General features: G+C 41.3%; 1 protein-coding gene across 3 annotated transcripts; it reads right to left on the bottom strand.

Moving 5' to 3' along the window:
- Positions 1–3,348: 3,348 nt before the first annotated feature.
- hpdl (4-hydroxyphenylpyruvate dioxygenase-like) lies at positions 3,349–12,653 on the bottom strand. 3 transcript variants are annotated; one of them, XM_048608983.1, is made up of 5 exons: positions 11,828–12,653; positions 10,931–11,097; positions 7,571–7,722; positions 5,627–5,770; positions 3,349–4,080 (listed from the first exon to the last, which is right to left on the bottom strand). In XM_048608983.1, exons 1-5 carry the CDS (start codon positions 12,466–12,468, stop codon positions 4,042–4,044), a joined length of 1,143 nt encoding a protein of 380 aa, XP_048464940.1. In that variant the 5' UTR covers positions 12,469–12,653; the 3' UTR covers positions 3,349–4,041. The 3 variants fall into 3 exon arrangements, with proteins under 3 accessions (XP_048464940.1, XP_048464937.1, XP_048464939.1); XM_048608980.1 differs by having other exon boundaries at positions 5,634–5,770; XM_048608982.1 differs by having other exon boundaries at positions 5,634–5,770; positions 7,571–7,617.
- Between the last annotated feature and the right edge of the window lie 1,325 nt (positions 12,654–13,978).

Below are 13,978 nucleotides of genomic sequence, written 5' to 3'. Positions count from 1 at the left end.
TTATTACAAATTTATGTCCGTAAAAGTATTGGTGGAACTTTCTGACATCAAAGATGACTGCCAAACCTTCATTCTCTATCTGAGGTATTTTTATTCAGCATCAGCCAAAATCCAGGAAGCCTACACCATTGGCCCTTCCTCTCCACTGGATTACCAGTAAGCCAACACTACCCTGATACTGTATGTGTCGGCATTGCATGTCAGCACCACATCTTGCTTAGGATTGTAGTGTGCCAACATCTTAGACGATGATAGCTGCTTCTTCACTTCCCTAAAGACTGCTGTTTGGCTATGAGACCATTACCAAGATTGACCCTTTATCAACTGCAGATGTAAGGGTGCCAGGATGGAGGCCAGGTTATGTATGAATTTTCCATAATAATTTGCCAACCCAAGGAAAGATCTAAGCTTCGGGTCAGACATGGGAGCTGGGGCACCTTTGATCATCCTCACTTTTTCTTCCAATGGGTGTAACTCAGTCTTGTTGACTTTGAAACCCAAGTAGGTCACTTGGTGTGCCCAGAACACACATTTTTCCCTTCTAAGGTGTACACCAGCCAAAGTGCTCTTTACTCGTCATCTTGGTCATTAGTACATCATCTAGATAAATGGGACCCTGAGGTAGACCTTGTAAAATGTTGACCATCGCCTGCCGAAAAATGGCAGAGGTTGATGACAGCCCAAATGGCAGTCTTGTATATTGGCACCAAACTTCATGGGTATTAATTGTAGCATACTTCTGGGAATCCTCATTTTATCGTAATGGCAGGTACGCATGGCTTATGCCCAGCTTCGTGAAGAACAGCACATCCCTCATCACCCTCCCAGCCCCACCAGTTTTGCATACAAGTTCTCCGTGCGGGGAATTGGGTATTCATCCAGCTGCGTAAGATGGCTTACCTTTTGATAAAAATCACCACAATGGCAAACTGACCTGTCAGGTTTCACAATTGGTACAACTGGTGCTGCCCATTCTGCAAACTGTACTGGTTTGATGATTCTTTCACTTTCTGGCCTCCTGATTTCTACTTTTACTTTTGCACATGGCTTTGGGCAGGCCTTGCAGAATTGTTTCCTGATCAATATGTAAGGTGACTTTTGCTCCTTTGATAGTCCCCTAGACCTTCCTGAAAAAGCATCCACGTATTGAAGTAGGACTTCATGCAGGCAGCCATTTTCTAATCTATAAATGATGAACCAATCAAATTGAATCTTTCTGAACCAATTTCACCCCATCAAGCTCGGGCCCGAGCATTTCACTGCAAGCCCCGGTAACTGAACCAGCTTCTTCTCGTAAGAGACTGGCACCGATGTTGTACACATAATCTGTAAAGGCACCCCCCATATAGGTTCTCAGCCTGGCCAAGGTCTTTTGCACACTTAAGGATTGGAGTACAGAAATTTTGGTAAGGACTGCTTTTGCAATCACTGATGCAGCTGCACTGGTATCAACCTCTGTTACAATCAGATAACCATTTAACCAAATGTTTATTTTGATTGGTTTTGAATTGTATATTTTTAAGCAAATTTACTGTTCTAAATCAGATTTTGGTGGACTTTCCAGGATATTCACTCTCCGGGATACCGGGCCTATGAGCTCTTGCACTCCATTCAAGCCTAGTGGGACTTTTTTGCTGTCTCGAGTCCGCGTAGCAACAACAAATGATTATTCAAAATGGTAGATGGGAGAGAATCACGGCTGTGAGAGCTACCTCCTTTCTTTGAGGCTTTTTTTTCAGTGCTAGCTGATTTCCTTGATTTCTGGGAGCAGTAATTACTGGTTTTGAATTTTTGCTTTGAAAAGATCAAAGACAACAATACTTTAAACAGGAGAAAAGAAAGCAGGAGACCAAGTTCGGGAGAGATCATGTACGAAATCAGAGAACAACTTTACAGATAAAAAACATAAAAAAACAAGCAGTGAGCTTTATGCTTGACTTTATTGGTCAATGCATTGAATATGGGAGGTGGGAAGTCATGTTGCGACTGTACAGGACATTGGTTATGCCACTTTTGAAATACTGTCTTCAAGTCTGGCCTCCCTGCTATAGGAAAGATGTTGTTAAACTTGAAAGGGTTCAGAAAAAAATTACAAGGATGCTGTCGTGTTTGAGCTATAGGAAGGGCTGAATAATCTGGGGTGACTTTTCCTGGAGCATCAGAGGCTGTGGGGTGACGGGATAGAGGTTTGTAAAATCATGAGCGGCATGGATAGGTTGAATAGCGAAGGTCTTTTTCCCAGGGTTGGGGAGTGCAAATCTAGGGGGCATAGGTTTAAGCTGAGAGGGGAAAGATTTAATAAGGACCTAAGGGGCAACTTGTTCACACAGAGGATGGTGCACGTAAGGAACGAGCTGCTAGTGGATGTGGTGGAGGCTGGTACAATTACAACATTTAAAAGGCATCTGGATGGGTCTATTAGGGAGGGTTTAGTGCGATATGGGCCAAATGGGACTAGATTAATTTAGGGTATCTGGTTGGCATGGATGAGTTGGACTGAACTGTACAACTCTGTGACTCTAACTACAATGCCCTGCTGGCACAGATCCTCCTGAAAATTTTAATGGTTTGGCAGAGGCTTGGCTTTGTTTTAGGATTTTGCAGTGTGCTGACCGAGAGCCCCTCTGTTCAGGATGTCCTAATTGAGGTTATGCAATTACTTTTACTCAAGTGCTGTTTCCCAATGTCAGTTGGTGTGGCAAGGGTGGCCATTTCCGACAGAATACCCTGTCACTCATTAGCACCACTTGCCGCATTTTCTAACGGAACAGTCTGTTGTGGTACCTGTATGGAGTCCAGCTGAACTTCAGCTAGCAAGCACTTTTGCATGGGAACAGCATTAACCCCACATTCCCAACTGTCTCTCAGCAACTCATTTAGGATTAAACCAAAATCACACGCCTTGCCAGTCATCTTAACCTCATCAAAAATCCCAATATGGCTTCCCCTGGTTCTCGAATTACTGAGTAAAACTGATAGCACCTCAAAATTAGAGGAGGCTTGGGGTCACAATATTCCTTAGCTAAATCCATCAACTCTTTAAAGGTTTTACTATCTGGTGCCTTAAAGAAAGTTAGGCTCCTAATAATCGAAAAAGCTGCAGGTCCACAAGCTGTCAGCATGGTAATTCATCTTTTATCTGCCCTAATGTCATTTGCCCAGGAAAAACAACATTCTTTCCACCCACTGGGCCCAGTTTGCAATGGCAGGATCAAATGAGTCAAGCTTCCCAAATAGTGGCATGATGCCAGAAATACTCACCACAACTCAAAGACAACTGTTGTGACTGAATCTCTTATGGGGTGTTTTTCTCTCGTCGCTACTGAAATAACTCCACGGAGGCCAGTATCTCGTTACCAAGTCACCCTTTATTTACTTGTTCATAGTTCATGACACTGATCCAGCTAGCTGAGCCAGATCCTGGAGTGAACAGAATACCTGACACTCCTGTTTCTGTCAGCGAGCTAGGGCTCCGTGATTGGACCAGGTTAACAGCCCTAAGAAACTCATTCTATGAGGTCCACGTGGCTGACCTTAATCCAATCATTACAGAATCTCAGCAAAACAAAAAGACAAAAAACAAGATGCAGTGTAGCTCACTCCAGTGAGCAGTGTGGAAGGGAAAGGACAGTTAGGGAATTTCTGCATTTTGCAAAATTGAGGGCAAAAGAAAACATTAAATCCAGAAAAGAATATTCATGCGGCCCTTGAAAATTTAATGGTAAGGATGAAATGTTTTAGAAGCTTCAGTCTTTCTGCTTCAGTGCATTTATGCAGGACATTTTATTTCTGTGTAAGGCAGCTAGTACAAACTGGATGTCAGAAGATAGCATTTTGTCCAAAGGACTCCCCTCCAATGTAGTAGTTTTCAGCTGTTAGCATCATTAGCCTGCCCATTCTTAGCCGATAATTCTTTTTCACAATTTTTTGTCCTCCTGCTGGTCAATGCAAATCTGAACAGATTTCCACAGTGCACGGATGTTTCCTTCTCCAAATCCTGATGCACCCTTTCGTTCAATAAGCTCAAGGAAAAATGTCTCTTCAGAAAAAATTGGTTTTGTGAATGTTTGCATTAGGTATCTGCAATAAAACAAATATTTTAGTTATAAAGATACATAAAAATTAATTTATCTCTTGCAGTATTTAATATAAAATAAATCAAAGGTTTGATTTCAACATCACGTACTAAGGACAACAGTGCTCTGCAACCAGGTAGAAGTACGTACACAGGAGTAGCTTAGGAAGGAAGTACAAACAATAGGGCTACACTCACACACACAAAAAATACTAAGAACAGGCTCCAGCTGTGTTAATTGTACCAAGATTCAGATGGAACTGCAGGGAAGAACACTGATTCTATGGTTGACCATTGGGCTGGGAAACAGATTGCCAGCAATCATCCAATGCTAAACATTGCTCGATTAAAAACTTCAACTGTAAAAGCTTCTTAGATGACAAAAATTAGCAACTTAGGTAAAGGGGAAGTTGGATTGTCCTCAAAATGGCTTACTTGCTTATTAGTGTGACACTCTTATGAACAGAATTTTAAAAGTTACACTTTTTTGTTAAGTAATCTTTGAAAAATTAAATGATTAACAAAAGCTTCAATATTAAGTTTCTCCAAAAACAAAAAATGATGGCACAGACTACTGTTCAGAGAGCTCGTCCAGCTTCACCACAGGCAGTGCATTACTCATAACTTGACTATGTACAAAATTTCCGTCGTAAACGTGAATATAAATTTTAAAATGAGAGAATGCTGAGACAATATGACAAAAACATCACAGATTATACATACACTGTTTTAAAAATCAGATGGATAGGCAAGTATTTGGTCTCTGCTCAAAAATACAGTCCTTTTTTTAAGTTAACACAGAAGGTAAGTTGAAGTTCCCTCCCAGGAATTCAACTGAAAAAAAACTTTATTTTTCAGACACCTGATTAAGGGACTACAGGTTGCAAATGTATCAAATGACAATTTAAAACATATTTTAAGATCCCAATTGCTGCCAAAACCACTTTCATTTCTGTAGTGTCGTTAATGTAGTAAAATGTGTCAACATACTTCACTGTTATCAAACAAAATTTTATACTGAGTCACATAAGGAAATACTAGAAGACCAAAAACTGGAGCATCAGAAAGAAAGAAGAGGTAGTGGGCTGGAGAGGAAAAAGAAGGGAATTCCAAGTTTAGTGTACAGGTAGCTAGAAGTATGGTCATCAATAACGGAGATATTAAAAAAGAGCTGCACAAGAGGTCAGAATGGAGGAGTGGAGAAATTTCAAAATTTTTTACATGCGGCTGAAGTTGCAGTGATATGGAGAGATAAGGGTTGGTTGGAGTTGAAAACAAAAATAAGAATTTTAAAAACCAGAGGTGTTGCTGACCTGGGAAGCAATGTGTGATCAGAACTTACAGGGAAGAATTGAGCAGAGCCCAAGTATGTCCTAATGCCATTCTTGCAGCTTCCTGAGGGCAGAAGTATCGAGTTTATTTAGGAGGTTACCCACAATTAACTTTTGGCCCAAGATGAAAATCAGAAAGCACTTGAATTATTGCTTTCCATGCTTCATTTAATTATACAGACTGACTTGTCCAGAAAGTTTCCTGAAATGTTTGGCTCACAGAAAACCTTTTATTAGCTGGTCCCTGACATTTGGCTTCTCCTTTACAATGCTCATCATCCACATCAGAATCCAGAAGAATATTGTACTGCGCAAGCAACTCTGGATCTTGTCCTGCTTTCATGATCTCCTGCCATTTTTCTGTCTGTGAAAGAAACATGACTTTTTACAGATTGTTTACAGTTTAGATTTTTGACTACAGATACTAGACACAAGAACAAAATGTTGAGAATGGGGCTAAAACAAAGCAGAAACAGTTTCCAGTTAATTCTGTTGAATGTATTTAAGAGTAGGTCAGAAAATTATTTTTTGCAAAAAAGCTAGTTTCTAAATTAGTGAATATTCCCAGCTTTTGAAAATTATCAAACTAGCGGTCCGTAAGATTCAGTATTTATAGCACCTACAGGTCACTTGTTCCTCAATAAAGGAAGAATACAGAAAAGATGGTTAAGTGCAGAGTTATGAAGAAATTCAAAGCAACAGAAGGAAATCCAATGTTGTGTCTCAAGAACATTAGTATTGTTCCACTACTTTCCTGTTGCTATCATATGCAGGATGCAGATACTTATGCATGAGAAAGCTGTGGTGGTCTTTGCATGTTGTAGGACAGTACATTTAAAATAGATTGGGGAATGGTTTATGTTTCACACCAGATTTTCACCTATTTTGAAAAAGACTGTTAATATTCAGAAGCTGCTTAATGCAAACATTTTTTCTATCTGCATTTCATTTGATCTTGCCAGCATAATTCATGATTAATGGGAATGCAAACAAAATTAAGACAACATACTACACGTGAATTTGACATTCTGGATTGTGAAGGCAAATTGATCTGGATTTGGCAGTCAGCAGCAAAGCAATACTTGCAGCAACCCACAAAGCTTGTGATGCTTGGTGATCATTTTCAGCACTACAACCTTTCCAAGGCATCTACAGTGTGAGAACAAGGTAATCATCAATACGGCTCTTCAACCAATCAGACAGTAGGAATCACACAGAAGCAACACCATGCTGAATGCTGTACAAGTGAGCAGGTTTACAGTCTGTTATTATTTATATAATTCATTGTAAGATCAGAAAAGGTGAGAGATTTACAAGAGACAATCTTTAAGTTTAAGTTTTTAAAAAAATTCAAAAATAAGTAAATTCTAAAGGAATGAGGTTCTGTAATTATAAAATCTTCTTTTGTGTTCATTCCGTAACTAGGGGATAAGTAGTGCGACCTCACTGTCACTGGCAATCCGGGTGATCAAAGAACTCTGGCTCCCTCAAAGTTAATACTGAAGACTTGGAGTTATAGAACTGTATAGCATGGAAACAGACCCTTCAGTCCAACTCGTCCATGCCAACAAGATATCCTAAATTAATGTAGTCCCATTTGCCAGCATTTGGCCCATATCCCTCTAAACCCTTCCTATTCATATACCCATCCAGATGCCTATTAAATGGTGTAATTGTACCAGCCTCCACCACTTCCACTGGCAGCTCATTCCATATATGCACCACCCTCTCCATGAAAAAGTTGCCCCATCGGTGCCTTTTAAATCATTCCCCACTCACCTTAAACCTATGCCTTCTAGTTTTGGATTTAACAACCCTGGGGAAAAAGACCTTGGACATTCACCGTATGCCCCTCGTGATTTTATAAACTTCTATAAGATCACCCCTCGGCCTCTGATGCTCTCGGGATTGTAAAGAAGGCAGAGGCATCAGTTAGTGATGTACTAGACAGTCAGTACAAATCCAAACCATCATATACACTCAGTTGAAAGTCACAAAAATAAGCCAGAATACTAAAGGTAACATTGTCATTAGCTGCTTCAGCACCAGAGTTAGTTTTAGGCAGACAATAGTATTACTATTTTTAATTATTGCCTTTTGATATAGCAATTCAATTTTATTTACTGGACAGATCAAAGCTGTTGAACTAGCACTGCTGCAGTACCTCAGTGTAATATGCAGAAGGTGGACAGAAAAACTCAACTCCAGCATCTGCAAGGAATTTGCAAGTTGAAACAATGTCAGTCGTGTACAAGCCCACATGCTGTATCCCAGCTCCATTGTGCTGTTCTAAAAATGTGTCGATTTGATTTTTACCTAAAACACAAACAAATTATTTGTAAAAGATATCCAACATATTTTCATGTTCCTTACATTGATTTATAAATCACTGAGCTGTACTAAACTTGTAGCAATAACTGCTGTCCTCATTTTATCGTTTAGAAATTTATTGCAAACGAAAAGATCACGAAAAATTTTCAAACATTGCGGAATGCAGTTAATTCCAGATGCACTTTGTGTAACAGTGACAACAGATTTGTTGTATCTACTCATTCACAGTGATTAATAAGTCAATTTGACAATTTTAGATTATTGTAGGAACAGCAAGTGATATTTTTGGTCTTGCATTCAATTATTCCTTTCTGCATTGAAGCCAAATCAATGAAAAATTAAAATTAAAATTAAAATTCAGCTTAACTTTCAATTTATCTTGATTTATTTAAATCCCAGAATACGGGAAGATGACAATCAGACTGCCTAGATAGCTAAAAGGAACTATGCATAGCATGAGAGGTGTCAGTAGCTTGTAATTTGAGAGTGTAGTCAAGCACTAGGAAAAGCAAGCATACAAAGGGCTGGGAGAACAGGATCTTAAAATTTGACAGCACCGAAAGGTCAGGGTATTGAATAGAGAAATGATACTGGCCCGTATCATATTAGGTGAGAACTGGCATGGAAGCATTTGGATTGTAATGGTCAGATGCAAAAACCTGTTAGAAAGGTGGGGTGGTAGAAAGTAAGAAACAAATGTTGGAGCACTTTCTCTAAAAGATTATACATATCTACATAGGAGTATTACATTCACCCAACTGTTAAATACCATTGATATTAATTACCAGAATACAAGATCATAATGCAGTTTATATTTAGGGCAGCACAGAGGTTCTGTGGTTAGCACTGCCGCCTCACAGTGCCAGGGACCCAGTCTCGATTCTGCCCTCAGGAAATTGTGTGGAGTTTGCACATTCTCCCCACGTCTGTGGGATTTTGCTCTGGGTGTTTCGGTTTCCTCCTACAGTCCAAAGCTGTGCAGGTTAGATGGATTGGTATGCTAAGTTGCCCAGGGATGTGCAGGCTAGATGGATTAGCATGGGAAATATGGGGATGGGGTGTATCTGGGTGAGCTCTTCAGACATTCGGTGTGGACTTGATGGGCTTAATAGGGACTCTGTAGGAATTCTAAAAGCTGTTTGGCATAGGCAAGCAGAAGGAAAAGGAAAGAAAATATTTTAAAATTTGATTCTCCATGATGTGGCCCACATCAAGTCTGTAGTTACGCCCTATCCCTTGTGATAGTGTATGTTCATTTCCAGCCAAAGGATCTGAAACAAGTTTGTCATAGATTACACTATTTATTTTCACTGATGAAATCTCTTAACTGGAAATTGAGCTGTCTGTTTAATCTTCTTCACATAGATGTACTGAATCATCTCTCTGAAGTTAGAAATTTAAAGCTGAAAAATCTGGAAGGAAGACACCATTTACCTTTTCTAATATTTAAAATCTGTCAGGTTTCCAAGTGTGTGTGATTATTCATATCAACAGAATATTATGTTGGCAATTCGTCCACTGAAGGACACCACCACCAACTACATAAAAGCTCTTGCTACCATAATAAGTCAGAGGCTAGACATTGTATATCAAATGGCACACCTTCTGATCTTGCAGATTTTCTAAATCATCGTAAGGGCAGAAATCAGGAGTGTGACTTAATACTATCTATTTGCTTGTATGGATGTGACACTCAAAATGCATACTAGCATCTGAGATAAAGTAGTCCTCTCCAGCCAACAGCTTAAATATCTATTTCCTCCTACCAGTGCAATTAGCATGGCTTCAATGTAAACTACCTACATAATGTGCTGTAGCATGTCACGAAAACTTCTGCAGCAAGACCTCACCAGCTAGCATTTGGAGAAAACAAGGGTAGCCAATGCAAGGAAATACAACCTCAAAGCTATGCATCATCCCCACCATGACATATTCCTTCATCGTTGAGGTCAAAGTCGTGAGACGCTTTACCCAATAGCATTGAAAGAGCTTTAGCTCACAGACTATGGTTCAAGAAGACAGTCCATCAACAGCTTTATAGGGTAAACTAGGATAGGCAATAAATCTTGTAGTCCTATTTGCCTCATTTAAAAGGAGGTCTTTTTGGAGTTAAGTTGTATGAAATTGTATTAGTACTCAAAAGAAGACCTCACAATACCCACTTTAGAGATAGAATTGCTTCAGCTACACAGCTTACTTGATCACCACGCTAGCTCATGTTTCCATAATTTGATACTTTTGGATCAGAAGTAACATATAATACATCAATAGTAAAATAGAAGACGTAACAGGAAGAATAGTCCATTCAGCCCTTGGGTCTGCTCTACCATTCAATGAGATTGTGAGAGATCTCATAATATGCAACTCCACTTTCCTGTCTTATCCCCATGCCCTTTGATTCCCTTATTGATTAAAAATCTTTCTATCTTGGCCTTGTACACACTTGTCCAAATGGAAATGCTGTGAGTTAACAAAGCTGTAAGGCTTGAAAACAAGAAGTTGGCACTTCAGTGCAGCATTAAAGAAATGTTCAAAGTGCTGTTTTTTGTATAGCAAACTAAATTAATTCCCTACTTGCCTGTTCCGGTGGGCTTTTGTTAATCTTTATTCACAGGATAAGGACATTGCTGGCTCAATCAGTATTTATTGATCATCCCTAGATGCCTTCGAGGTGATGAGCTGTCTTCTTGAACTGCTGCAGTCCACATAGTTATTGCTACAGGCACAGCACAGCTAGCAAAGCTCCATTAGCTGGGTTGACTAGACAGCTGCTTTATAATGCAGAGTGACACCAACAACATAGGTTCAACTCCCACACTGGCTGAGGTTACCATGACAGACACTCCTTCTCAACATCTCCACTTACCCGAGTCATAGTGACCCTCAGGTTAAACCACACCATTTGTCTGTCTGTCTCTCTCTGCTGAGAGAGCAGCCCTATGATTTAGTAAAATTGCTGACCTTACCATTGGCCATTACTGTTGATGGCTCACATAAGTAAAGAAAATTAAAGGTCGTATTAAATCTTTGTTCAATGAAAAGTCTAAAATTAACATTAAAAGGTTATGAAGAACAAATTCATCCCCACTTTGAAAGCAATGATAATGATAATTATATGTACACATATAATAAACACAAGTATGTTAAGGCTGCGACCATTATTCAGGCAGCTATACTATAAATAGCACTGCACCTTGATTGGCTAAAGGCTCAGCTATCACAAATTTGCAATCCAATTTCTTCTCTTCGATTTTAGGCATGGACATGCCAATCTCACTGCATTTCCAGTACTCCATTGCAGTTAAGCGCAGACCAATGTTATCTCCTTCAATGACATAACCATCATTTAGATCTTCACTTCTGAAAACTCAAGAAAATCAAAACCATCACAGTTCAAATTAATGAAATGACAATGAATCTACTCAGTGCTATGGAAACCGCCCAGAGTAGATTCCATAACACAGGCAGCAACAGAATATCTGTAAAGATCAATGCTTAAACAGTAGAGGAGATTATCAGAAACGTCTCAATCTTTACAATGGGCTGGGAGCCAGTTAGCATCCGCAGATTCAACTGTTCATTTGTAAATTGCTACTACTTCGGTAAGTGACTCTTGAAAGTTAATAAAAGCAAAATGTTGGAAAACTCAAGTCTGACAGTTTCGATAGAGACAAAACAGAGCTAAAGTGTTAAGAGATAATTTTTTTTTTCCTGAAGAAGGGTCTAGACCCGAAACGTCGGCCTTCCGGCTCCTCTGATGCTGCTTGGCCTGCTGTATTCATCCAGCTCCAGACCTTGTTATCTCAGATTCTCCAGCATCTGCAGTTCCTACTATCTCTAATGTGTTAAGCCCTGCATAACTGAAAAGAGCTGGAAAGTTATAATTTTTATGCTGTAACGAGGAGGAAGGGGCGAAAAGAAGGTCCGTTCTGCAGTTAAGACTAGCAGTGCTGACATATCAATGGGCGCTTACGAAGTAAGATTGTCGAAATAACGGCCTCTGCATTTCTAATTTAGCTAGCCAGAGGTGAAGGATAGTTGGAAGCTGCTCTTTCTTTGCCAAAGTAAATAAAGAAAGCCCTGCACTGACCGGTTGACGAGGAAGCGCTGGAAGCCGAAGCAGCGGCGGTACCAGTCCATGATGTGGGCGCTCTGCCGCCGGGGACACGCATAGGTGATGTGGTCGAAATGGCTGATGGCTACCGGCCCCCTGGCTACCTCCCGCTCTTCAGCCCCGTCGCCGGGACATGGCGGCGGCACGAAGCCGGGCAGGAATTCCCCACGGTAACCGCTCCGGTCGATCAGAGTGTGAGAGATGTTGCCCACCACCGATCGCACCACCGAGTAGGTGACCCAGCCCAGCTCATTCTCCACCGGCCTCGGCGGTACAACGACCTGACAGCCCAGGCGGTCCAGCCGCAGCGTCGCCCGCTCCACATCCTTCACTTCAAAGGAGATGTTACAGGCGCTATCCACCGCCTGGGCCCCCGGAACCACATCGTACAGGAGACCCCCGGGCACCGAACACTCGCCGAACCGGCTCTCGTTCACCAGGAAAACGGCGGAGCCTCTTCTCAGAGCGAGCTGCTTGGCTCCCTTCGTCACCCGCGCGCCGCACAACTGGAAACGGAACCGGCGGGAGAGGTCACGCGCCAGGCGCTCGCTATCGCGCACGTGAAAAGCAATGTGGGACAAGCGATGAACCTGCACCGCCATCACCACGGCACACATTAGAGGAAGGAGCCTGGGGTCATGAACCCGGTGGGGGTGGTGTGCCAGGAATTGGGAAGCGGGAAATAGAGCCCGGGAGTGGTGTGTCAGTGTTTAGCACCGTGGGGATTGCATGCCAGGGGATGGGGAAATGAGTCTTTTCGTCCCGTGGGGTGGTGAGCCCAGGGATGGGGCGGGGCTTGGGGGATAGGTGCGGAGCGCACCACGCTATGAGGGGTGGGGTTTAGATGGGTGAGGGGGCGGGGCCTGGTGCTAAAGGGGCGGGGCTTTGTTGGTTGGTGCTGCGCCCGGCACGGTGAGGGGGCGGGGCGCTTCGCTTTGTGATGGATGGTACCCGTAGGAGAGGGGAGAGGCATCGAGCCTTTTATTTTCTCTTTGGTAGGAGGCGGAGCCTGGGCCGAGGCGCGGAGTTTGGAGGGAAGTGGGCGGTGCTATCCGCTCTATGAGGATGGTGTTTGGGAAAGGGGCGTGGTCTGGATTTAGGGGTGGTCTAGGAAAGGGGCGGGCTCTAATGTTTGAGGGGGGCGAAGCAGTCGTCTGCAGAGGCCGTGGTGAGTGGCGGTTGTGGTTTACCTAGTCATGAGGTGTTATCTTTGAACTATATTGTCATCTCGAAATTGTTTCAAAGCAACTTAAGGATAATAAATAATGAACGCCAAGTTAAAGGTGAAATTGATATTAGAATTAGAATTAGAATTAGTATTATTCAAATGTTTGTTGAATGAAATGAGTTTGAAGATCTGTCTTGAAGGAGAGGGAGTGAGAAATTTAAACTGGCATTTTCCAGATTTCAGTGTAGGAAGATAGCACAACCATTCTCTCAATAATCTAATTTGTAGCCACCATTCCAACAGGACAAGGACTTTTTATTTTAATCTTTAATGTTTCTTATTTCTCCCTGTATTGCTTTTCACCAACATTCTTTATCATGGTAAACTGGAGAATTACGTGTGAGAGAAAATCAGCAAGAAAGGTAAACTTGAATAGTAAAAGCTTATACAAGTACATAAAAAGCAAATATGTAGCTAAATTACATGTTTGTCCCTTAAGACTATTTTTCTTTTGGTTGGAAAGTGATAATAATAACACCTGTATTCAGAAAGAAGAGACCAAGTAGGAACTAATGAGTGGTTAGTCTAACATTTCTGCCATTGAGAAATTGCTAGAAGCCATTATTATGAAGACATTTAGAAAATGGTAATACACGGGTAGAGAAAATGTGGCCTTGTGAATGGAAATTGTTTGGACAATTTGTTAGTATTCTTTTAGTATTTTGTAAACAAGGTGGATAAAGGGGAACCAGTAGATGCAATGTATTTGGATTTCCAAAAGGGATTTGTTAAGGCTCCATATAAGAGGTTATAGCACAAGAGGTCATGGTGTTAGTGGTGATGTATCAGCATGGATAGAGAATTGTTTGGTTAGCAGTAAACAGTCAGTTAAATGGTTCATTTTTGAGGTTGGTAAACTTAAAAAAAAAAAAGTGAATGCAACAGAGATCAGTGCTAGA

This window comes from Rhincodon typus, chromosome 20 (genome assembly GCF_021869965.1).
Source record: "Rhincodon typus isolate 14 chromosome 20, sRhiTyp1.1, whole genome shotgun sequence".
Taxonomy (NCBI): domain Eukaryota; kingdom Metazoa; phylum Chordata; class Chondrichthyes; order Orectolobiformes; family Rhincodontidae; genus Rhincodon; species Rhincodon typus.
This window is presented reverse-complemented; position numbering and strand designations above follow the sequence as displayed.